The sequence below is a fragment of the Platalea leucorodia genome (genome assembly GCF_965183815.1).
Source record: "Platalea leucorodia genome assembly, chromosome: 2".
Lineage (NCBI taxonomy): Eukaryota > Metazoa > Chordata > Aves > Pelecaniformes > Threskiornithidae > Platalea > Platalea leucorodia.
Genome location: NC_138824.1, coordinates 109,988,738 through 110,015,830, shown reverse-complemented (window position 1 = coordinate 110,015,830; position 27,093 = coordinate 109,988,738). Strand labels below are relative to the sequence as shown.

Here is a 27,093-nt window from a genome sequence, read left to right as displayed (position 1 = left end):
TTTATTTCCAGCAACCATTACTACTAAAATAACAAAATAAATACAATCAGATAAAGCCATAAGAAAGGAAGCTGCTGAAGAATTTCCTTCCTTTTTAAATCAGGAACCGTCTTATTCTCATAGCTGATTATTCCACTTTCTAGACCACAATAACCAGGTTTTATATGCATTTAAGTCAGCCTCATAATGTAAATGGCACTGGTATACTTCAGCAGACTGTCTTGGTTCTCTCGCAGCATAAGCAGCACTGCACGCTCAAAAGCAATACCAACAGGGAACACCCTTCAAGCCAAAGTTGCACTACACAGCCAAGACTGCTTTTAAAAAAAAGAAACCAAATGGTCCAATAATCCAGAATAAAAGCTTTGAACCTGCTGTTCAGAAGGAGGCTGATGACTATATCACATCTCACTATATTATGATTGACACATTTTCATAGAAAAGACGTTATATAGGCAGTGAAGCATCTGACCACATGATATTTGCATTAGAAAATTAGCACCATACAAATTAAACCTGGCACATACTAAGTGGATTTGAAACTGGTAATTGATAAATCCAGAAAAAGATATCACTGGGGAATCACCGATGAAAAAGCAAGTTCCTAGTGGAGTCACGCTGGCATTGGTTCACACCCTCAAAACAATTCAATACCTGTCAGTAATCGAGAAGAAAATATAAGGTCACTACTAATCCAATTTTCAGACAACACACATTACTGGATAATGAAGTAGTACACGATCTATACAAATAAGTATTGCTTGGTAAACTGGGCACAGTTCAAGATTTATAGAAAGATCATGTTTCAAAACAAACAAAAAACCCCACAATGACAGAATGGAAGATTATATCCTAGAGGAAAAGGGAAATAACTAAGGGAACACAAGCTCCTGACTTAACAATGCAGCTAAAAATTACTAAAATTATCTCTAGATGTGAGAGAATAGCAGCAAAGATGTTTACCTAGTGTGTAACTGCCAATGATTAGGCTATTCCTGTGATATTTTACCCAATATTACTGTCCACACTTTTAAAGTACACTAAAAAACCCAACAGTTTTCAAAAAAAGGGTCATAAGAATAACTTGAAGTTTGAAAATCACAATTTAGAATGTGATACTTAAAAAAATTCAAGGTGCTAGACCTATCTAAGAGAAGGCTTAGGTAGTAAATATTTATCGAAGTTGCAATTTTTCAAGGCTTTTTCTTTAGGGTGACATTCCCACTACAGGACTTCGGTATTTCATGGCTGGAAGTTGGGTCTGGGAAAATTCAAACTGCAAATAAAGCTAATGAAGCAAGTAATTTACTGAAATGGAAGTAACTCGATTTTTTTTTTTTTTTTTTTTTTGTGTGTTAAAGAAGTTTCTCAAAATGTTCTGAAACCTGAAAAATTTTAATCTCTCTATCTTGCTTCCCTCAAAACTGTCTCTGGATCCAAAGGCTGTAGATTTCACGTACTCCAAAACCATCAGACTGCTGCCTAATCAGTGCCTGAAAGCTGTACTTATACAGTATGAGATAGCACCTGGAGATTCGAACTCAATTTTTCCACCATTCCACATAGCTACTCAGGGAAAGTGTCAACTGTATGAAACAGCTGCAAGATTTAAAAGACATATGATGTCTCAGAGATACCACATGATGTCGGCATCAAAACTTTTTCCTCTGCAGAATATTCAGTTTGTATAAATTTAAAAAGAAACATGAACTGAAGCCTAACTAGAACAGAACAACTAAAACTTCTTAAGTAGATGCCCAGATTTGGGTTAGGTAATACTTGTGGAAAAAAAATTAAAAACAAACAAACAAACAACCCAAACTTGCTATGTTTTCGCTTAATTTTTACTGCCGTTTTAACAGATGAAAATAAACAGGAGAGCGCTGAAGCATGTGATTGGCTCACTTCTTCCCAAAGGTCACCTGCACCTGCCATGTGGCCTACTGTTTAAGGGCATCCAGAAGAAAGGCTGTCCAGGTAGAGACTGCTATTACCATGACAGGGAAAGAAAAATTCCCAGACAGATATAATGTTTTGTTTTGCTGTTTGACTGCACTCCTGATAGGCTAAGGAATTAAACACGTATAAACAAACATTTATGTGCCTTTATGTGACCATTCCCAAAATTATCTTGAACAGCAGTGACATTTACCTAATTCCCTTCTCTAACCCCCCTGCCTCCCCAAAAATTAAATTTGTTCAAGTCAATTAAATTTTCTGTTGCCAATAAGCTTTGGGAAAGCAAACAAATAGGTAACCTTGTCAAGAAATGTTTCCACTGGTAACCTCTGATTGAAGAGAAGGTCAACATTGCTTTACTTTTGAAACATGGCAGCTTGACAGCTCTCCTTTACCCTTCTCCCACCTGCTTTAATGTTGGCTAACCTCTAAACTACAGCCTGTATGCTGCCACCACACCACCACCGACTACAAGTTTCTCTCCTAGTTGCAATTACAAATTACTCTCTCATCATTTCCTGCATTTAAGGCTGTCAGTAGAGTTGTCAGAAGTACGTAATTGCTGTGCAAGACCCTCGCAACTGGCTTCTGCTCTGATCTATGGAACCACTCAATTCCACAGCTGTCAGAGTGCTGACACCAACTGCAGTTAATGACACCGCGTCATCTCTCTGGCTCGTTTACCTGCCGACCCTGCAAACAAATGGACACTAGCAGGGAAGATAGGGAAGTGAGCAGCAGATACCGTATTTGTCATAATCACTATGATCCACAGTAGAAGAAAATCAATTCCTCTTAATCGAATAGAGTGACTTATTAAGGGTTATAAGTCCTGGCTGAAGAGCTGTACTGATTTGGTTATGCTGGGAGAGAAATTAGCAGTGAGCTCTTGAACTATCTTTCCTTTTGTCTTCTGGCTCAGAGTTGCTATTAAATGATTATCTTATGAGAATCTTAGTAAGCAAGTCATGCTTTGATCAGGGAAAGCAGTAGGAGAAAGGGTACTGAAAAGGTTCCTGAAGTGTTGACAGACAGGGATGTGAACAAACACGATATGCCCATTGCCGCATTTCTGATTCTTGATTGAAACAGCACAGCACTGACACGTACCTGAGACAAACACTTGAGACTTTCCAGAACAACCATCTTCAGTTCAGCAGTACCTCAGCCACTTTGCGGGTTGACAAGGAATGATTTAGATTGTGACATACTGCAACTACAGATTAAAACTGACCCAAAATCCAGTTTGCAACAAATCTTTCTTCATTTAAGAAATGTTTTTCAGGTTTTAGAATCATCAATGTCAGTGAATCAAACATGAGTCTTTACAAACACTACTTAAGAGATTAGGAAGCAAGGAAGTAGGGTCAAGATAGAGATGGCAAATACACATATAAGATGAGAACTGGCAGGACAGTTTGTCTTTCCAGTTAAAATAGCACATAGTTATCCTACATTTTGAGTATACCACTGACTTTTAAGTATTAGTTTCAGAATTAGATTTAACCAACCCTAGTAGGGAACCTGTGACTGGGGTTTTTGTGTGTTTAAACTTGGGAAAAATATGTGCAGAAAAGATGCTTGCTTTCGCCTTTCAAAGCGAGAATTACTGGAATTAATGGAAGTTGTATACCAGCACCTTCCAGGATCACCTCGACTACTACAGATGCAGTGAAGTTGCACCATATCTTTTATTAGCAACAGGAGGCCAGGCCATCGGAGATGCATACATATGGGCAAAATTTAAGTGAAGTAAATGATAGAGAATCTATGCACATCAGCTAATGATCTCATTCACTAAACTTAAAACTATTTCAACAGCCTTCCTAACATCCTAAGACCAAAGAATTGTAATGAGTCTAGGTATTTATTCTATATTATCACAATTCTGTGCTTCACTACAAATTCCAAAATGGACACGCCTTGCAAAATATCAAATTTCATTGTTACAGTTCTCAGTATTTGGAGTTCTCAGTTTTATGCAAGGGTCATATACCAGCTGAATAAAAATTAACTGAAAAGAGATGACAAGCTCTGGGTCTTCTTTTGCTCTCATACCACAATAGTTTGTGGTTAACATTAGTATTCCTAGATAGTAGAAAATCAGTTCTAATATTTTACACAAAACTGTACTAATAGCTTTAATCGCAATGATTTTGCTACTTATGACTAAAGAAATATTTAAAAATAAGGACTCGCAAATTAAACATATAAGTTCTGCCAGTTTCCAAAATGTGCTTATGCTAGTCCCCTAGAAACCCCAGAGACACAGCAGTAATATCTATGTGATGAATTACATTTATCATGCACCTTTGACCACCTCAACTGCTTCTGCATGCTAATCCATTACTTTGGGAATTATTCAACCATTCCAGGCCCCTGAGCTTCAAAATGAACCACATTAGAAATAAGTTACAGAAGTTACAATTGCTGTGAATATCTTGTTCACCCGGGCTTGAACACACATAACACCAATGAAATCTTCAGGGTACCTAACTGCTCAGGATCTCAGAATCTGGTAATTCACACCTGTAAACAGTGATTTCTTGAGTGGATTTTGATGGCAAGGTGAAAGGGAAGTTTCTGATATATAGGTCCCTGGTCCTAAGTATCTAGATAACGTAACCTGTTCCAAAATCCTTCCAGAGTTTAGGAAGGACATTGGCAGGAGGTATTCAGAGGGCTTTGGTTCACAAAAAGCTGATGTTTAGAGAGGGGCAAAGTTTCTACTCTGTTTTTCTCCTTATCTTTCCCCATCACAGCACTCTCAAGAAGTCATCCTGAAGGCAGAGTCAAACATGACCTCTTCAAATGAAGTGATCACAGCTTGGTAAGGTGATAGACAACAGAAAGTAGTCTTGGAAAAAAGAGTAGACAATCTTAAGGTGACACTAACAATCTGGAATATAATAAATACATATGTACCACACACAAGCATACACATATTTACAAGAATATATCAATACAGACACACACTTTACAATTCTTCCTGTTTAGAATTTCCTACTATTTTAATACAATTACTAGTCAATACTAACAGGAAATTAATCAGTATTGCAACTTGCCAAAGAAATCTCCCTACTCTACATAAAGACAGAATTTAATAATCCATTCATTGATCAGATTTACAGTTCACTCTCTGTTTTCAGATGTTCTGGTAAATTCGTATTTCCTCCTACAGCATTAAAGAGTTTATTAAATGAATACCAGCAAGTAAAGCATACTATTCTATAAGGTTAGAGCCATAGGAATCATTTAACTCTCAAAACAAAAGCAGTTGTGTCAAAATAGTCCCCTCTGACAACTGTTACTACATCTATTTTGATTATAACTTTGAACATAACATAAATTAACATATTACAGGAAAAGACCTGTATTAGTCAGAAAGGCTAAGACCAGCACTTGCCAATAAGCCTGAGCTTGGATCATTTTATTGCTTTGTTGTGCCAAAGCGTTCAAGTGCACCGAAGTTAGGACTAGGAACCACTTTGCATTACACATTACTACAGCATTATTCAAAAACTTGATACATTTTATTCCTGCTTATACAAAACTGTATACTTTCACCAGTTAATCCTGCTTATGATAAATAGGTCAAACAAATCAAATACAAACCAGAATTCTCACTTGTAGAATGATTTGAAGGGTGTCACTCCAAGAATATATCTTAAAGAAAATATGAAAACAATGTCCATTTTTTACTTATTAAATCTAGGAATGTGCAACAGACAACAGCTAGCTTCCTTATCTTTGTAGCATCTGTGAAACTATTATTTGGTTCCAATAAAACTAAGCTCCTCCAATTAAAATTATACAGATATATGTGAATAAAAGCACTGCTTTTACATTTTTCATGGGTATGTCCATAAAGGTAGCATATTTTCATAAAGTTTGTTCATCAAGTCCAGAAGAATAAACTCCTTAATATCATTTCTGTTATTAAGTGAATTAAGACTATTTTTCCTAACATGAGATATTAAATATAAAATGAATGGAAAAATTCATTTTATATTGAAAAGAGTGTTTCAATAGGATGTCTTCTAAATCCATCGGCAAAATTGAGTTACGAATTAAAACTTGGGTAAAAAAAAGACATGCCAGTCATTTTAGCACTTTCTTTGGGCCAACCTATCTGAGGCAGCTGCAAACCTACACTTAAGTCATATATTTTCTTTTAAACCAGCTTCCAAATGCATCTCAGAGAATGGGCTATGACAATGGTTTAAAGCTTTATTCCCCTCTGCAGTTACAAGTCATCACAATGCTGAATCTAATCAGGTTACTCTGCATCTGTCTGTCACAAATAACCTAGTAACAACTAAATGGATTGCCATAAATCTTTCAATTAGAATTTATAACTTTATTAGCACAATATTTTTGAACTGATTGCATTACTTTGAAGAGCAGCTTTCATTTATTTTGTCATTTGGGGGTCAAATGTGTACAATGACTGGAAGCTGCATACACAATAGGAAGCCTCACTTAACTTCATGGTGGTCTCCAGAATTTCTCTTCTTCAGAGACTATAGCGAAATTTTTAAAAGAATGCTTTGCTTGCTGTGCTGAGGTTGAATGATGGTACGCCACTTAGCTAAATGTGACCAAGTTTCTTCATGACACACAAGGGTCATACTGCCACTTTGATGGCCCTGATAAGGCTTCATAAAAGAGTAATTTGCAATTGGGTAAGATTTCAAAGGGGTTTATGTCTTTTTTTTGTTTTGCTTTAGAGCTTCTGAAATCCATATGCCAAGGATCAAATCTCAACACACGTGATGAGTATCAAGTGATGTTCAGCAATCTTAACAGATGTAGCTTCATACATCTGTATCTTGATTCATCAGGTAGGAAAAAAGCAAATGGCATTAGTTTCCTAAAAATTTTGAAGTATTTGTTTCATTATTATGTAAGTACTGTGCGGTTTTTTTGCTGAACTATATAGATGAGAGATCACAAGATTTTTTTCAATCTATTTAGACACTTGTAATATTAGTAAAACACAGTATACTGAACCAAGCCTTGGGTTAGACTGCAATACAAAAAAAAAAATTCACACTCCTGGCATAAATTTGAGAAGGCTTTGTTTTTGCAGTTCTCAATCTAACAATCTAAGCACTGCATTCATTTTTAGGAAGCTTTCTTATTTTTTCTCTCAGTATTTAGGTGGGAAAATACATTAATACACCTAGGTATTAGAGCAATGAGTATCATCTACCCCAATAACTGTTAAAGATACTTCTCTTTTGTAACAACAGTTTTCATTCTTAGGCCCACCTAAGGCCACCTAAAAACTTGGTCAAAACAAACTCTATAAATTTATAGAGATTTAAACAACACTATTTCTCAATACAAAGACAGCATGTTCATTTTTAAGAAAATCAGACAAATCTTATGTACTTAATTTCCTTCCTGATTAAACTCCCCTTTTATTTAAAACTACAAGTTTTTATCAGTTATGACTATACGTTTTAAAAAGCTTATTTTTAACTCAAGACCATACAGCTGTAAAAGCAAGAAGTGTACCTAAAACCTCATCAGATTGATCTCTATTATACTTAACCACTGAAATGGAAAACTAAGAATATTAATATGGCAGCTTTGACATCACAACAATTGATGCAAATTCTAGGGTCTAACTTGATAATTCCTGCATGCTTCCCCCAGTGAAAGAGCAGAACTATTGTCATATTATAAGCATATGTGTAGTTTAACCTTACTTCATTTTTGTAACGGGGAATTGTGACAAAGAACTGGAATTCATTTTCTAAAATAACACATCTTATGTGTCAATAAAAAGAAACAAGAGAAGTCACAAGAATTAATGAGGTTGATTATAAGGCAGAGATCTCAAAAGGATATTATCAACTCTAAAGCAAGTCAAATGTCAAACTTGGGTTAAAAGTCATTTCAAGTACTGCATATATTCTTCCACACTTTGGGATAATCCCCTCTAGATTAAAGTCTTATCATTTTTCCCCTCTCAATATATTCAAAAGGCTTATCAAAAGAAAAATCAAGCAGGCAGTTGAAACTAAGGTACTTTTGCAGACACATAAGAAAATAAGCAGCCATATGCACATGAAGTCTCTCTGGGCTAAAAGAGCAACTTATGTACAAAGCTGCGTATGTGCTTAAACACTGATCATATCCAATAGGTAAACAGTGCTCTTATATCAACAGGAACAGAATGTCTCACAGCTACCTACCATACTGGTATTATTTTAGCATTTCACATCAGCGGCATACTTAGCCTCAGAAACTCTTTTGAGAGAAAGAAGTATTGGTTAACAATTTGTAAAATAGGGGTGGCAATACGTAGAAGTTTATAGCAGAAGAAAGAACTGAAACCATAGCACTTTCTCATCCATTCTAATCAAAACCTGGAAGGAATATTAGCTAAAAGGAGAACATCAAAATCTATACGAGCAAATACTGTATACAATGGACATTACAAGCCGAATAAAAAGACGAAATTTTGTTTTTGCAGTCTGTTTCTACAAAGCTTTAACTCAGCTTTATTTTCATAGTGACAGCATTTTAAATCCATGAAAAAACTTAAGAGCTTGAAAAAGATCCATTAATTGGTTAACTGGTACAAGTACTGACTGTAAGGTTTGAGTCTGACTTTCATTTTAGTACTGGTAATAAAACTGTAGTTTAATCCTCTGGAAAAAAAGAAAAAAGAAAAAAAAAATCAATCATTTTAACTCCTCTCAAAGCATCTTTCCCCTTTGGCTGCACATGACATTAAAGGTTTCAAATGTCATACTTGTAAACTATTTGGAATTAAAAGCTGCCTCTACGGAACTGCTATATTAAATGGATCCTGAAGTTGTTTATGATTTAAAAGGACAGGAATTAGGTACTTGAAAGACCTAAAAAAGTGGAAAGGAAAAGAAATAAGAAATAGGCTCTTAAGCCTCCCAGAAATAAAACCCACTAGATTAAGAACTGTAAGAATTAAGGGTTATGACTCCTTTAACCTTGAACATGATTATTAGCCCACTACAGGAGTAAAACAACAATTTTACTTCTATAAAGACATTTGTTAATAGCTGGTAGAATGCCAACATGGAAGCTTTATTACACTTTAAAGAAAGTAACACTTCTCTAAAAACTCCCTCTCATCATCTTTTATGAAGTCCAATGGGTTAAAGATTAAAAGTCATTTGCTCAGACAACAACATAGAAAACATAGGAGTGCCATGGGAAGGAAAAAAAAAAGGAAGCATGTTTGATACTTGTTCTTTGGACATTATTTTTTTTCCCCTGTTAATTTTCCTGAATATACAGCTGTTTGGAACCGACATTTGACTTGTTTTTGAAGCAATCATGTTCATTATTCCCTTTATACTTCTTTTATAGTACATAATATATATCTGATATTTGGGCGAAGAAGCTGGTGTCATTTCTGTTATTTATAAATAACGTTTTTATTTCCTTTAATAAAGTTCTTACTGAAATTAGATCGAAATTACTTGCACATTTTCACCTGCTTTAAATCAAGCATCTGCTGGAAGGACTGGGCTTTGTATGTCACTTTCTGACACCAAGATTAGTCTTCCTCGGTACACATAACTTTGTGAAAATAAAGACCTTAGGATAGAAGCACCAATGACTCAACAATCTATAAATAAGTGGACTTAAGGTGCGATACAAACTTTTCAGCTGTTTTAATGACGTTTCTCTGCAAGTCACCTATAGCATGTTAAATATACCATTTTCAAGTATTTCCCCAAAGAAAATGCTATATTTGAGATGGCAACCGTAGGATAGCACACTCACATTACACCCATTTGTGCAGCTGTTAAATACCTAGTCTGTCACTGGGTTCCACTTCAGCAACAGTAGCTTTAGCCAAAGTTGATGTCCAGTTTCACTATGGAAGATCACCGCACATCACAAGACATTCTGAAAAACTATACCTCTTATCCTTTCATTATCAAGACCACGTCCTTAAGGAAGAGATAACTATTCAAACCCTATAAAGTGACATTTAAGTATCGCTGAACGTTCAAGATGTATACATTATCAGGGAAAGCCAGTAAACTCAAAGTTACAGGATAGCAGCATCCTTAAGTTAAGGTAAATAAATGCAACTACACTGCAAGTCTCTCACCAGTGAGCTATGATACATAATGAACAAGAAGAGTATAGCAGATGTTCTGTAACTTCTGTCTTCCAACATAGCTCCATACATTAAGTTATTTCAATAACAGGGGAGACCGTCTCCCTTTTGTCCAGGGCCTCTAATCTTGTTTTATATTTTGAATGTTTACTGAAAATAAGGATATGCCATCAGGAGGAAATAACAACTTTAGTTGGTTTTCTCTCTGAATGATAAAAAAATAAATAATCATACGATGCTCCAATAAAGCCAGAAAAATCTTCCCATAGGGCCTTAACTGCTGAAGAACAAAAAGTATTTTTCTTAACAAATCTTTGCCCTTTCTTTTTCATTCCAGTCATTTACCATTCTTTCTCTCCTCAACTTCGTCCTTTCTTATTATTTGCACGCAACAGGTAGCACACCTTCCCTTTGTGAAGTACATAACTCAAATGTGAAACACAAGAATTATTCACTAAAATCACAGGCTAAAGTGCAGGAGTTTGTTTGACTAGCCATTCCCACATCGTAGCAAATTTTTTCTGTGGAAGAAAAGAATTAACTGATAAAAGAACTGTTGGATATCTGGTTATTGAATACATATGCAATCTCACTAGCTTTATGTTTAACACCCTATGCCCCACACTTGAAAAGGATTTGTAGAAATATGTTGGGAAGATGCTATGGTGATAGATAATGCTACAAGAAAGCATAGAGAAATACATAGAAAAAAATAGTAATTCATATTCTAAAGATCAGAATACAAAAGCTATGAGTGCTCCCTGAATCTCTATGGAGTCAGACATATTTGAGGGATCTTCTCTTTAGTGATCAAGTAGACAAACCAGCAGAGTAATATTCCCACAAGAGAAAGAGTGGAAATCTCTTTAGTTTAATAAGACATAAATAAAAAATGCAAGAACAACAGAAACCAGTGAGGAGACAGAACTCAAATATTAGTGGAATTTTTTGAGGAGTAACTTCACCACCATGACAGCCATTGTTACTTGACAATGTAACCTTGACAATGGTCAGGTGTCTAAAATGGTCCTTCCTCTTCATTCACTAGATCTCTTGAGCATCTTTCTGTTTTGTCACAAATTTCAATATAAGAAGTCTCTAATTTTTATAACCTAGAAGTACAGTAATGCGCCATCTCCAACCAAGCTTACTCACAGTAATTTAAGGATTGGACTCTAGTAAAAAAAAAAAAAAATCTAATCTTAGATAGAGTGTCAGTCAGTAATAATAAGATTTACTGTGTAACAGGAATGAGAAACACACCTGCCTCTAAAAAGATACCTGTTTCAGTATAAATTTGCTAGCCTTAGCCTTCAAAAATCATTACATATTTCCTGCTTTATAAGTGTCCAGTTATTCTAAAGCCAAAGCTCCTCCAATTCTGAAAAGCACTTTTATTTCTTGAAACACTCCAGGAAAAGAGAAATATTGGTGAATTACAGCTTTGTAACTTACTAAGCTTGCTACTGACCCTAGCACATTCTTTAGTAGTTCGTACTAATGGGTGTTTTTATCACCAAAAAAGATGACGACCTCCTAATTTCTGTGACATCTGTCCTATCAATCCTGGACACAACATTCCCAGTACCTAGATCCATGACTGCACAGGTAGCTGAGCATGTTATTGCTCAGGCAAATGTGTTATGAATTCTCAGATGATGAACTATGCTAAGGCCAGATGTCAGAGGTGATGAAACTGATAATCCATCAGTAATTTTCTACCCACCACAACAGCTCTGACCCATTGAACTAAATGAATGTATTTAATCACCGACTAGTCAACTGATCAGAAAGTGCCATGGGGTAAAGAGAGTGTCTTGACAAAGAGAAGACAGACACTACCTAAACCACTGTCACAACCAGAAATGCCTATCTTAGCATCTTACCCACAGATACGGATTCAACCTGAAATCATATTATAGCAAAAAAGTTTTGTTTATGACAAAGTACAAAACTCGTCTTGTGAGATTTTCCTTAAGAGAATAATCTTGGCAATACATCTCAGACTGTTGTTTCTTGTAAATAGATTAGATTAAAGCCACAAAAAAAAAAACCACCTCCAATCACTTCTGATGAACCAAAGCCCAAATAACACACAAGCAAAGGGTGCTGCTTTCATAGCAGGTTTTTCAGCACCTTCCTGGATGATGTGTTCTACCTCTGCTCTGACTGCTGCCAGCTTCGTGACTAAGAAGAATGGCAGGCCAAATCTTGCACCCTTCACAGAAGTCTTAAGCTAACTTTTCCTGGCATGCAAAAAACTGATCACATAGAAAGTGGTACTTTCCCCAGGTGTCCCTATGGCAAAACAACATACCTCCCCAGCATTGGGTTATTAATGTCTCATTTTCCTGATGGTCTGTGTTGGCAGCCATGACAGAAAGCTTTGAACTTGTTTATTCACACTTGTTTAATCCTGTCTCCACACAGCACATCACAGCCTGTGGGGCTAGGAAGATGGATGAGTGAAACCAAGGCCATGAGGGGGTCGGGGTCATGGTGTCGCTGGATCTCATTAACTCCATCACTCACTGTAGCAGGCACTTCAGAGGTCACCTCAACTGAGGAGTTTGGGATAGGCAATGGAAAAACTGCTGGCACAAGTGTACACATATTCCCTGCAGCTGATGCTACATATGGAAATAAGTACTGATCTTTACTTACACTGCCCTTTGAGTTCCTAGCGTTTTTAGTCTACTTGGTTAGAAAAAGAAAAAAAAAAAAAAAAAAAGTTTTTTTTTTTTTACAAATATCTGATAGGTGTCACAGCAGAAGCATGAAGGCTGAGGAGAGGATGACTAAAAATCAGAAAAAAATATCAATTTAATATTTCTTCTGTAACTATTTGCATCTGTACGGGACTAATGGAAAGGGAGCAAAAAGAAAACACAATGTCATAGACTGGCTCTGGTATATAGTGAGAGTGGATGGAAACACATACATTTTATACCACAGTTGTATTGTGCACACTGTGTGCCTGACAAAGAAGCTTCCCTGAAGCACAGACAGCAACAGATGACACGAAACCACCTACACTGTCCATTACTTAGGAATTTTAATGTACATTGAAGATAAAGCCTACTTTTTAAAGGCTGTATGTTTATAGTGTATATGTATTTCACACATATATACACATATATTTTTATATATATAAAATTATAATATATATAAAATATATATGATAGTTAAATAGCTGTACACTGTACAGGTCCTAAACAATATTGCCAATACTTCATTATAATTTGAGAGTTCATACTCCCATAACTTTAGCAAATAAATATGTTATTAATAAATATATTGCACACTATATCCTGTTTGTTCACCAGTTCTGTATGTCACTGTTGGGAACTTGATGACATGCTAATACAAAGCTGTTCCTTTCTCATAGCTCTTTACTGCTACTTTTTACATCCATTCCTCATAATGAACCATTCTGCAAAAGTGAAATTATTTCCAAGAGAGATGAAAATTAGTATTATTAAACTATCTGTAAGCACATCTGCAGCACTGGAATAAAACAACTGTGAAAGGGGTTTAATATGACAGAAACCAAGTTCTCATTTGTTCAGTATGCAGATGTATAATGAGAAAAGTGACACATAAACCTCGATCTGCACATATGCACAGTGTATTTATGATAACCAGTCAAAATATTTTGATGAATGGCAAAATTAGGAAGTGAATTATACAAAGAATAGTCAAAGACAAGCTTTTATTCTAGCAAGTGAAAACAAGTCCTTACAATCTGTCCAAGTTATTTGATAAAAAATCCAGATAAAAAAATACAGGGCTCTGTCCCAAACTCCCCATTTCCAATTTCACAATGAATGCAAAAGCATTGGCTTCAGCAGAAATATCATTTAGACTAATGACACTGGTAGGGAAAGAAGTGATTCTACAACGATTTGCAGATCAAACTGTACTACCACCACCCTTTTTTTTGTTGATTTTTTTTTTCTTTGCCTTTTTTTGGCGGTGGGTGTTGGGGGGGCGGAAGCATTTTGTAGTTTGGTGGGGGGTTTTTTGTTTGCTGGTTTGCTTTTTATTTTGTTTTTGCAAGATGTCAATTTCTTAGAGAGAAATTAAACCTTTTTGTTTGGATTTCTGCAATTTCTTTCCCTATGGCCCACTTTCTGAAAAGTTTATTTATACTAAGCGCTCCCAGGGGGTGGGGTGCTTCCACATCTTTCACTAAGACTGATAGAATCAAAGTTTACATAATACATATAAGATCTATTAAAAAGTCCAAAATTTACAGGAACTAATACATTCAGAATCAGATGTTGCTCAAAGGGGAACACAATCTGAACAAAAGCATGAAGACAGACACCTGTTTTTTAGAGTAGGCAGAGGGATGTAAATAAAATGAAGAATATCCCTCATATTCTTAAGATATCACACTACCAAAAGATTTGGCTTTTGCTCATGGTTCTGCAATCAACATGATACATGACCTTGAAGAGATGGCTGTGAATCTCAAAGATGACTGATATTCAGTATCGCTACTACTGACTTTTAGGCATACATCTCTAGGAGGAGAATTTACAGGTTTTAATCAGGTAATTAAGTTGCTTCTACAGTAGACTAAGAATTGTATATATGCTAGTTGAATGAACAGGGGCTCTAACATATGTATCTTTAGCACCTAGAGTGGTTTAAATCACATTTCCCAGCTGAGTGTCCAAACTGCAGACTACTTATCTCCCCCTCCAACAATCCAAAGAGTGAACATAATTTAATCAACCCAAGAATGAGACTACTTGAGAAAGACATGATTTCTAGTTGCTGTTCCTAAATTTGAAATGTAAAAGAAATACATAAAAATGAGAAGACAGAGTTAGAAACAACATAGATGGAACACAAAAGCAAATACTTTTCAAAAATAATTTCAAGTTAAATTTTTTTGCCATTCACTCTTTAGTAACCAAAATTCTTTGCTAGAAGAAAATCATCCTGATATACCTTGAAAAGGTTCATTTAACTTTCCAGTTTGCTTCAATAACTTCTAATTTATACTTAAACCATGCTCTCATATGGGCTTTGTTATCACCTTAGTTTAAAAACATTCTAAATATTCTATACTTCAAGAGAAAAGTGAGGTGCAGAGAAAGAAAGGAAACTCTTAACTCTATGTACACGTCTTTCATAAAGACAATCTTGCAGTAAAGATAATAAATATCTCAATGACTAAGGTGACAGTGTTTCACCCATACCAGATGCTTTCAAGTACTGCAGTTTTTCCGCTACCTGTGCCTTTTTCTGATTCTAACCAAGAAAAACTATTGTATTTCCCCAGAATCCACGAGGGGAATGAGCTACTTAAATTGTTTAAGCTCATGTGCTCTCCTAAACAGTGTCTTTATTTGTCACTATCCAACCCATTGGGCTAGATGGAACAACTGGTGTCACCCAGTAGTGCATTATGCCACTGCCTCCTATTTAAAAGGGGAAAGGTCTCCTGAAAACTGAGACCACAGTCCCAGTCTTCAAAACTAAGAAAAAAAAAAAAATGTATCATTCTCAAAACCACTGTGTGACCATATTGCAACCAAAATGTCTCTTCATACTAACAGCTGATAATCCGACTATTCCAAAGGCTATACCTGCATGTAAAACCTGTGAAGAATTTGCATCTATCATGGAAATAAATTGAAAGCTGTCCTGAGGACACTAATTTCTTTCATTTCTTTCATCATCACTAAATTCTTTCTCCATTATAAAATAAAAACTAAGAAATTTTATGTAACTACCTCAACTGTGCTCTTCTGGAGCAAACACGGGAATTTCTTACATTCTAGCCACACCTAAAGTTCCATTTAATATCTGTCTCTGCTAAAATACAAAGTGATCATCCTATTATCTGTCAGCTTTAGGGGTTTATAATACTGTCAGTCACCAAGCGCACTACATACAGCACAGATTAATTAATTCCAAAAGTTGAAGTCAGAGGGTTGCAATGAATTCTTTTGTTCTTTTTCCACGCCTACTTTCTTCTAAATTATACTTGTGCACGTGTACAGCAGCTGGGGAACTTTTTGCATACATTATGATCTAAAAAATAACTCAAAAGATTAACCAATTTAAATTCTTTTGCAAGATTGCTACTCACCTTATCCACTTAAACTGGGGATATTTCCTCAGATTCTCACGCATGGATTGGTGTTTTGAGATTTAACTGAAGCAGAATGAGAGTCAGTGAAACTATTTCCTTCCCACAAGCAATGTTCATGTGGCTCAGCCTTGCTGGGTTGGTATTCTGTTCATAGACTGAGAGAAACTTGTTTCTTTCCCATTTATTTCATCAAATGATTTTGCATAAGGGGTGGGCAAGAGGCAGGTTCAAGTCCAATTAGTAGAAGCAAAGTCCTCCAGCAAGATGCAGGTGGATTAACAGATTGCCAATTTTGAATGCCAAGGCCACCTTCTACTTTGGCATACAAGGTTAGGCAACAAGCCCAGCAGGACCCAACAGGAGGATCACATTAAACAGGAAGAACTGGATGACATTGAAGACTAGTGTAGGAGACACTAGATGAAGGGGAATAATAGAAAGTGCAAGGTCATATGCTTTTGAACTGATCACAGGGAAGTTTACTGTAAAGTAGAAGCTCATCTGTTACAAATTATAAAGGAAGAGAAAGGTCTGCATCAGATTACTATAGAATAACTATGAGCTACCAAACGCTTAAAAAAGTTAAACATGATCACAGGACTGATAGATGAAGGAAGAGTGAAGGTAGTTATTAACAGTAGTTCATAATGCACAGCATGCAAGTCTTGAAATATTATACACAATCTACCCACCCATGTCTCAGAAATCTAGAATAGAACAGGTGAAGAATGACTATGAGGATCAAGTAAATATTTTCCAAGAGAAGACATGAGCTTTTCTTGTTTAACTTAGCAACAGCAGAGATTGGAAGTGATACCACTGTGGTCTATAAATACAAAGGAGAGAAAACAACTAAAGGAAAATCAGATCACAAGAACAAGCATAAATAAAGCATATTTATGTTTACATTGCAAACATTAGAACTATTTTTCTTACCATTGGAAGACTTAAGTTCCAAGACACGCTTCCAACAGAAACAGGGAACAGAGTGAGTTTGGGGATGAAGGGGAAAGCAATCAAACTACTTCTCAAAGTGCAACTTGAAATGCTTCTGAATGGAATTACAAAATACAGCTGTGTAGAATTCGGGGGACTCAGTGATCCAGTTCTTTACATCTACATCCCTTTGTACAGTGGCAGACAGATCTATGAGACAGCAGAAAGTGACTGTGTATGTCCCCCTCCTCTAACAGGACGAAACAATTTCCAAAGTATCAGTATACATTCACATCACTGCCACTTGAAAAATTCAAGCAAGAGGAGTGGAACAAACCCATCACTTCATTTCCCACATAAATTCCAAATATTAGAAACTTATTCAAAGTATAACAACTGTGGCAGCATTTGAGGTGGAAGTATCACAAAAAAAAAAAAAAAAAAAAAAAAAAAAAAAAAGAAGGGTAAGGTTCTGGTGTCCTCAAACAAATATAATGATTATCAGAATAAAAACCTATATACCTATACAAAATATCCACCAATCTCACCCTAATAATTACTGTTGATAACCATAGTAATGAACTTTGTTAGAATTGAGATCATGCAACATTTGCAAAAAAATGGTCTGAAGTACCAGTTCAAATGAGTACTTTTTTTAAGCTTGACATCGCAAAATAGTACGTCTGAAGCATATGCCAACAATAGCTAATATTTCAATTAACATTCAAATAGTGCTTGTAGGCTCCTGAGTAAAGGGAACAGAGTTGTAAAAATGCAATGTTATCTTGTTCTCCTTTATTTCCCAGATGAACTAAAAATGAGAGAAATGTCAACCAAAAAAAAAATCAGTACATGATGATGCACACGCTAACAGATCAGCCAATAGCTGATCTCTTTCAAGGTTTCTGTAAAGTCATCAGTAATTCTTTAGCTTTCAACATTTTATCAGGTAGAGCATTCAAGGATATATAAACAGCAGGATTTGATTTAAAAAAATAAAATAAAATCAAAGGCAAGGGGAAGAAGGAAGCTGATAAAAATCAAATTAGGAAATGTGCAAGAAATTATTAGAAGCAGAATCAGATTGAGTGCGCTGCAAATAGCTTCTAAAAGTGTAATATTGAAAGTTCTCTTTTAGGTGGGGAAAAAAAGGGTAGATCCTGGGGAGAAGAATTCAAGGAATAAATTAGAGATCCTATAGAAAGCTTCTCTAACCATTTCTGGATGTGAGAAACTATTTCTACTACAGGAATGCTGGGGATGATATTAGACTGTGTGACTACACAGTGCAAGAGAGCACACTGCAAAGACATCTTAACCAGTTCTGAAGGAATTAATTCACATAGTGGAACCAACTTCCAGCTGTTAAGGAAACTTTTCACTGGTCTGGTGTACCCTTCTCGGCACACATAACCAGCTGAGCTCAAGTGCTCACAATGAACACTCTTCTGGTACCCAAGAAGCTTGTTTTGTGTGAACTTGCATATCTCTCTCTAGAGTTCATTGTGCCATGAACACCTATCAAAAAAATCTATTATAGAAGATAACCACAGTATGAAAAGAGCAAGAAAAAGAAAATGGAAAACAAGAACAAGATCTGGAGAAACCTACAGGAACTGTACAGCTTGATATTATGACTGAAATCACGTTAAATACCTTTGGATCTACCATCAGGGTGATAGCTCTTAAATGTGAGAAGTCATTAGCATTTTTAGCCTTGAACTAAACATTTAAATCTGCATGTCCAAGTGGAGTTCAAAGGATAAAAAATGAAGATGTAACGATGCAGTCACCTGTGTAAATCCTAGTGGATGATGATGGGAACCACTGTTTTTGTCCACGTTGAAGGCATCAATGCCAAAGCACAAACAGTTTGTGAGAAATGTGTTAACGACAGGAGATACAGTTTAGTTTATCCTGATGAAAAGCACCTCTACCATAAAAATTCTAATTCACTCTGCCTACTGGTACAAAAATCACACCCTCTCAAATACCTAGTTTTCTTATCCCAGATTAATTCAGAAGCAGTAGAAACACATACTCAGCTAAAAGCTAAATTAATAAAGTAAATAATCAGAACTACTTTTTTGGCTCACAAAGAAACTTTGCAATGAGACATCAGTCAGGTCTTGATTTATCTGATATGGCTTCACTCATTGGTATTTATTAATCTCTTAATTCCTAATAGTGACTGTAAGAATTAAATTATGTCCTATACAGAAATGCTATATTATATAATGGTTTCTAACAATGGTATTCCCAATGGCTTCATCCTAATCAACAGGAATTGGTTATTGCAAGCTACAGAAGTACAGAGAAGGTTTGAAGTGTTCCCCCCCATCTTATGAAATCTGCCTTTTCCCCAATTATCTAAGCAGATACAATTTTATTTTTCTTCTATAAGGGGAATTTTATTTTCATTAAGTGTGCTGTGATAATAGCCATGGTTTGTTATATTTCTTCTTAGAGAAACGTAGAATAAGAAAAAGCATTATGCCTTTCAATGTCCTGATATGTTTCATCCACTGGACCACAATCTCCAGCATTTCAATTTCTACAATAATTACTTATATCTTGATGAAAGCAAAAGACTGCCAGCTCAGACAGCAAGCTTTTCACACTCTATTCCGAAGGATGAGGGTGAGAGGGGTATAAGTAAATGAACAGGATGTACTCTCCACATGTGAAAGTAACCCCAAAACAAATCAGACTTTGAAATTACCAGTAACAGAATTAATAACAACTTTTATATTTAAGTCATATTTTGAACAGAAACTAGATGAAAAAAATCACCCACCCGTTTTACAGTTGCATACATTGTGCTCTTTTTTTGTCCTATTTTACAGGTGTTCTTTACCCTGAATATCACAAATGAAAGTATTAACTCGATTATTACGAACATGTTGCAGCCTTTTGCACGTGCTCCAGCAAATAGTCATTAGCGTTATGGTACAGAGATGATTGCATAGCATATATTTTATACCTCTCATCCTTCATTCACTGAATATTAAAACTTATCTGTTTTATTTGTAAAATTACTGTTGCTCATGTTTAAGGTCTGCCTTATGCTTGCTTTGGAATACACCTGTGACTCGTCACACTAAACTTGGTGTACTACTATAACCTCTCTTGTTACAGATAAAAACATAATTCAGTTTTGGATCTAACATAAACAGGATCGTTATGTTTGGAGAGTGTTCCAAAGCCTGCTATTCAAGCAATCTGTGACATATAAATAATGCAAGACCTCTTCTTTCTCCAAATGACTTCAGTTCAAGCACAGACTCAGAAAGATGGAAGCCCAAATTTATACTGCCATTACAGAATTCAATCTATTTCTGGTTCTCCAATTGAATTATGACTCAGAGTCTTCCACTGTTTTCTATTAGCACCAACCCACACACTCCTACCCTTTGCCAACCCATGCAGAAAAGAATCTTATTTGTGAATATTCCCCTGCTTTATTCTTGTATTAAAACAGCAGCAAATCCCAGCTAATCTGAAAAGCCTCATGTTTTCTTTTAAAGGAAAGTAAAGTAGAAAATTGGTCTTTTTTCCCCTCCCTTGACCCCTGACCTTTGAACCACAACCTCCTTGCCACTAAAGCGTTCAACACCTCATTTAATCTCTCCTCGCTGCATTGGCACAGCACTGGAAAAGGAAAAGGGAAAAAAATAATCTGGGGACTTCATCAATTTTTCATGAATTTTCATTTAGGCCAAAACCCCCTCTTACAGTGGTCGATAGATCAAGCTGCTGTCACATATTTAACACCTGGGGCTACAGCTGCTATCTCTGGGGGCTGCCGCTGACTCAGGCTAGATCAGAGGCAGCCTTAGTCAGTGCGAGGACCCTCATGCTCTTTCTCTTGCTTACATGTGGCGCCCCAGTGCTTGCAACTGAAATCCTAGCTACAGTCGCTATTGCAAATGTGACTCCTGATATTCCCACTGGAAAACTCCACCACATAGGGTCCATCGTGTCAATTCATACATTGTGAAAAACTGTACTTGTATTTTAAAACTTCTGGCTTTCAAATATGAAAGCAGTTTCATAAAAGATCAAACTATTTCAAGCCTACTTCCCTTTCTAAAATCCTCCCAAGAAAATCTGAGCATCGACATATTTCTAATAATGCCAACCCTTGTTCAACCTCAATAAAAAAATTCTAATACAAAAAAATCAAAAGAAAGACATTTTACTCTTTTGAATACAATTCCTTGTAGTTGCTTTAAGACTAGGACATCTATTTTTAATGATTTAACCATAAAACAGACAAATACTACAACAGAATTTGCCACGTACACAGTGGAAGAATGGGTTTGCTGCTAGTATTAGCGTTATTTTTTCCTTCTGAGGAAGCTCCTACTGAAAAAGTAACCCGCACAAAGCACACCATGGATTAATGCATTAAAAAAAGAATGAACTAGAATAAGACATATCAATCCTAAACTGTGCCTTCAAACACAAACTCCTATTTCTTCCTAAATGTCTTCTGGAATAAAAACTTTCTAAATTAAAGGCAAAAAAATTTCTAAAAGTACATTCTGTATGTTAATGATGTATTTTAAGTAACTTCCCAAATCACAGTTCTTCACAGTTTCATTGACACAGAGAAATTTTTCTGAGGACATACATCAGCACAAAAATATCTGCCCTTGATTTCACGCACATGCTCTGAATAGGCATGGATTTAAAAGCATACTTAAATGCTCTGAATGGGCTGGTATCTAAATTCTTCATGTTTGGGAAAGGTGTTAACTGCTACTCAGTCAAAAAAGAACTTAGGGACTTCAGCAACTTGGAAAAAAATCACTCCAAAAAAACAAGGGGCAAAATGATTGCATTCAAGATGGGCCACACTATGCTCTGAATCATTGTATGCCCCAACTGAATTTCACTTCAGAGTTTTTCTTCTGTCTTTACACATCATAGGGATACATCAGAAAATTTTCAATCCCAGTGCTGTTGTGGCAGGTGCCCATGGAGGCGGGGGGAGGAAGAGAATGAACCACAATTAACACTATCATCTGAATGCATAAGCATGAAGACACTTAACAGATACATAAAACCAATAAATATTTCTTCATAAACGATTCAAAAGTTGCAAGTGAACATTCTTGTCAACTGACAATTTAATAAGCAAAGTAAAACAATTACTGATTCTTTCACTAAAACAGCAGACTCAAGCACTTTAAACCTGTAAAAAGCAGCAGTTTGTCTCTAATAGCACAATTTGAGGCCACCTACAGTCAGATAATAATCCAAAACCCTGTTGTCAGCAAAGGACAACCGTCCTTTTTCTGCTGATGAAAACAGCTTGGCTTAGTACGGGAAAGAGCAGATTTCAACACCATTACAGATAGCGCAAGTAAGACGGGATTGCATGCGGCTGTCCCAGCTCCCGTGGACAGGGCTGCAGTATCCAGGCAACTCAACAGTTTTCAGCAGCAGTTGAGAACAGGTGAATGAGGACTCGCTGCTGACAACAGGCTGTCAGCAACAACTCATTTCCCTAGTGGGCAAATGGACTGCTACAGACCTGCCCATCTTCTTCAGTCCAGAAATGTTGACATTAGAAAAACAGTTAAAAGCCTTAAAACAACTGTTCTCTGAAAGCCACTTGAAAACTTGATTAGAACCAAAAATCATATTAAAAGGCGCCTCAAAACTAAGGGAAATGGGGTAGTTTTGCTATCATCCTCTAGAGTATGCCTTTGATACACATTGAGCATTGCCATGTGCTTTTAAAACCAGTGAACATAAAACCAGCAGAATCTCTAAAATTAAGTAAACAAGAAATGTACATATTATTTATATTTCTTTCTTTGATGAAGACCTTCCTGTAATCACAGCCAGGGCATAGCTCAAAGGCAGACAAAGCACCGTTTTAGTGGAACAGGAGTGCCTGCTTTAGACTGCTAAACTTTTTAACTGGGGAATTCAGTCAGTTAAATTTCAAAGCTATGAAAACAGTAAAATAATCTGGTGTCAGGTACATGTTGCTATTCCAGAAACTTTGGCTATGGTTTCAAATCTCAGGTTTCATGTTCTATGATCCTGCTTTAAAATACCTCTGACAATGAAACATGCTTTTATTATTTTTCAAGTCTTTTACTATCTCACATACAGTTCATGCATGACCTGCCACCAGCTACAGTGGTTAAAACAGTTAGTCCAGAGACTAGGGATATTGTAACAAGAATCTCTCAGCAGTCACTGAAGTAGGGATCAGTGAAAAGTGATGAAATATAGAGCACCTTTAAATTTCAAAATAATCAGTCACTTTAATTCGATAACTCCAGGTATAACTTGAACAATCTTCTGAACTTTGACATGAGATGTCTGAATCTCAACAGGATTGCAATAAAGATTTCGAAGTGTTTATGCCTCTCTCACAGGATTTCTCAACAGTTTAAAAACCACATGTACAAAGACAAAAATAGTCCAGTAATTAGTCTAGAGTCATACTCACCCAGATTTCAGCCTTTCTTAAAGTGGTCTTCTCGATTCCTAAATACCTACCAAAACTGAATAACATTCTGTGATGCCTTTATTGGCAGATACGCATTTACTCATGCCCTGAATGTGTACCAAAACTGTTTCCTTTTTTGTTTGAAAGAGTTCTGAATCTAGGTTACGAGAAATGAAAGGTAGTGAACATGTCTGTTCTGCTTGACCTATACCACCATCTAAATATTTCAAAAATGGCATTTTTTGCAATTTCTGAGAAGACTGAAGCCTCAAGATCACATAACATTAGATATAAAAGTCTGCAGACTGCATCAGGAATAAAGATTTTTCTTCTGTGCTTGCCCCTTGCCTTTAAACCAACATACCTGCCAATGTGTACTTAAATCCGTTCTTTATCAACTAAGCAATACAAGTTTGTGCTAAAGCCCTACTTCAGTCAAACACATTTTAGTGAAACTACTGCCATATGAAGAACTGTGGGGGAAAAAAACTGAAGTTCAGCAAGAGACAAGAATTCATAAATCTACTGAAATACACCTTATGTGAAAATACACAGCTACCCTTAGTTGATATTCTGAATAACTAAGCAGCAAAAAAATAATATACAATACATTGTATTTTATGTATGATGAGCTTGTTTGCTATATGAGTATAATGAATGTCTCTGCTAACTCTACTGGAAGCAGATAACGCATGCCGGGTGGTCTCTGAAAGAGCCATGATGACTTCTCTGTTAAGACAAAGAGAATCGATAAAGAATAAGACTGCTCTGGATGATATGAGAAATGGCCAACAATTTCACTTGCCATTCACATAATGAATGAGGCCTGTATCAAGTTTATGACAGAGGAGCATATACTGAGGTTTCCAGCAGTACAGAACATGAGTCACCAAGAAGCCGTCTGCTTCTGTTGAGGTAACAGATGACTAGATAAAGAGAAACAGACAGTGCACCTTGTATTAAATGATAGGTATTTTTCCACATTACTATCAGTAAAACCAATTTTAGTCATAATTTAAAAGTTAGATTATTCTTTAGAGGAAGATTAGCCTTTGTCCATGTTTGTGCCAATCATGATTACACACGGGTTAGAACCTTGCTTCAGTATAAATCACGTATTCTGTATGGTCACTGCTACTGTATAAACACATGTAGAAATGCCTTGACTGAGAGCTATAGCTAATGACAAAATGCCATATTTATCTATGTTTGTTATCTCCCAGACTGCTGACTGTGTGCAAGTGCTGGATGACAGCATAAAAGCAACTATAAACTTTTACGCAGTGCTAATCATACAAAATTACTCACATGCTACTTCCAGAGATGCATTGCGACTCACAGCTTCTCCAAGATAGTTCCTTGCTACGCAAACATAACTTCCTTCATCAGGTTTACTCCTGCGTCCATGCACAATACGCAAGAAAAATAAAGATCCGCTGGGCAGCAGCATGCGGTGGGAGCGCGGATCATCCTTGTCTGTTTCCACTCGCTCTCCATCCTTGTACCACTCAATAGTAGGAGTTGGCCGTCCTTCAGCTTTACAGTTCAGAGTTGTTGGCTCTCCTTTAGAGACTATCACATCTGAAGGATGCTCAACAATCCGTGGTGGAAAGTCCTCCTGGCGGAGACGGGATCCTAGAGAAAAAGGAAAGGAGAGAGGGAAGAAAGAACAATTTATTTTAACTTTAGGCTTCACAAAGAGTTCTCACAAGTTACTCTTTAATGCCACAAAAATTTTCAAAGAAAAGAAAATACGAAAACTTCTACACATCTGATATTGTTTTGTCTGATGTCAGAGACTATATCAGAGACTTTCAAAGATAAAAAACTGAGTTGGACTACAGATATACACCTCTAAGGCATTATCAAATCCGTACCACATGCAGACTGGGCTTAAAGGACAATCTCTTACACATATGCACATGACGATCTTTTCCTTGTTCCAATAATCCTTCTATTTACATTTGCTTGTAGATCCCTGTGTGCTTCCAGATTCCACTCATGGCTACCATCTCCCATCCTTTCATCTGCCTGCTTCAATAGAGGGACATCCAAAAGCACTGCGTCTTACCACCCACCAGTTAACAGTTCTTTGTTTTATATGTATACTTTGTATCCCTTTTCCACAAACAGCCCAGGTATGGAAACAGAAGGAAAAAAAAACAAACAATCCCAAAACAAACATAAACCCACAACTGAAACCTGAGAAGTATTCCTCCCTTCATAAATCTCTAGTACAACAGTTGGCAACTTTAAGTGTTCAAAGTGTCTGAAGTCATTCACAAACTCTGTTTTTCTCTGGAAACCTCAAATGTCAACTGCACTTTAGAAGTTTTCAGTGGATTGCATGCATATACACACATATACAAGTACAATATAGGCAGACGTGCACCTGAAAGTGCATTGCAAACACCAGTGTCTGAGAAATCATTATAGGTCCATTTCCCTTTTTCTTCTCTCTGCATACATCCTTTTCTTCACTTTGTTTTTGGTGTCTGTCATCTTTTATCTGCAAATGTACTCTCCAACCTATTTGCAGTATCCCTAAATTCCTACCAACACTGCATCACAACCCTGGTTACATGGTTACTGAGAGTTGAACAGCTCCAGAATTTCTACATTGCGTACCTAACCAGGGGATTGAAACCCGGGATTATCCCTGAGTGTGCTCCAGGGGCTCAGTCTGAGCGCAGCATACCTTGGACAGAATGTGGTTATTCTTTTTCCACTTAAATTTTTTTCAGTAGTAAGGATTAAGTAAAAAAATTAATCCCTCTGTCACTGGAAAGTAATACAACCGTTCTTTCAATTGCCCACCAGAATACTATTTTTTACTTTACAATACTGATAATGAATACGCCATCATTAAGCCTTCACAACTATCAGGACTACTAGGTATTGATAATACTGAAGCGTCTACAACACTAATTTTGTGCTTTCTACAACAGCAACTTTGTGCCTTGCCCTGTACTCTTCTGTGCAGCCACTTCGACACACTGTTCTTCTGCCCTTCTGTATTTCCTTTACACTCAGTTGCCTTCCCGCTACCTGGGGCAGGGAAGCAGCAGAGCCCTAACATTGTCCTCCACCCTCTCCAATGAAGCCTTAACCTGTCACTCAAGTCCTGGAATAAGGAAGAGAAGTGCTAGCAGAGGGGAAACCCTACAGAAGTAAGGTATGTGGAAGAGATTTGTGCTGGGTCCACCACCCCAGAGAAAGTCACAGTGCCAACCTTCCATTACCGCCTTTACCATGTAGTGCAATTTCACTAAGACAAGTCACAGCATCCCAAATCTCCACAGAACTCTTGTCAAAAAAATTATAGAATCATAGAATCATTAAGGTTGGAAAAGACCCTTAAGATCATCGAGTCCAACCATTAACCTAGTACTGCCAAGTCCACCACTAAACCATGTCCTCAAGCACCACATCTACCCGTCTTTCAAATACCTCCAGGGATGGGGACTCCACCACTTCCCTCGG

General features: G+C 36.5%; 1 protein-coding gene across 1 annotated transcript in view; it reads right to left on the bottom strand.

Moving 5' to 3' along the window:
- ROBO2 (roundabout guidance receptor 2) overlaps nt 1-27,093 on the bottom strand; it is a gene marked incomplete at both ends in the record, with an annotated part of 464,836 nt that overhangs the window by 388,854 nt on the left and 48,889 nt on the right. The window contains one exon of the mRNA XM_082336476.1: nt 24,919-25,245. Coding sequence (XP_082192602.1) covers nt 24,919-25,245 — 327 coding nt within the window. The remainder of the gene's footprint in view (nt 1-24,918; nt 25,246-27,093) is intronic.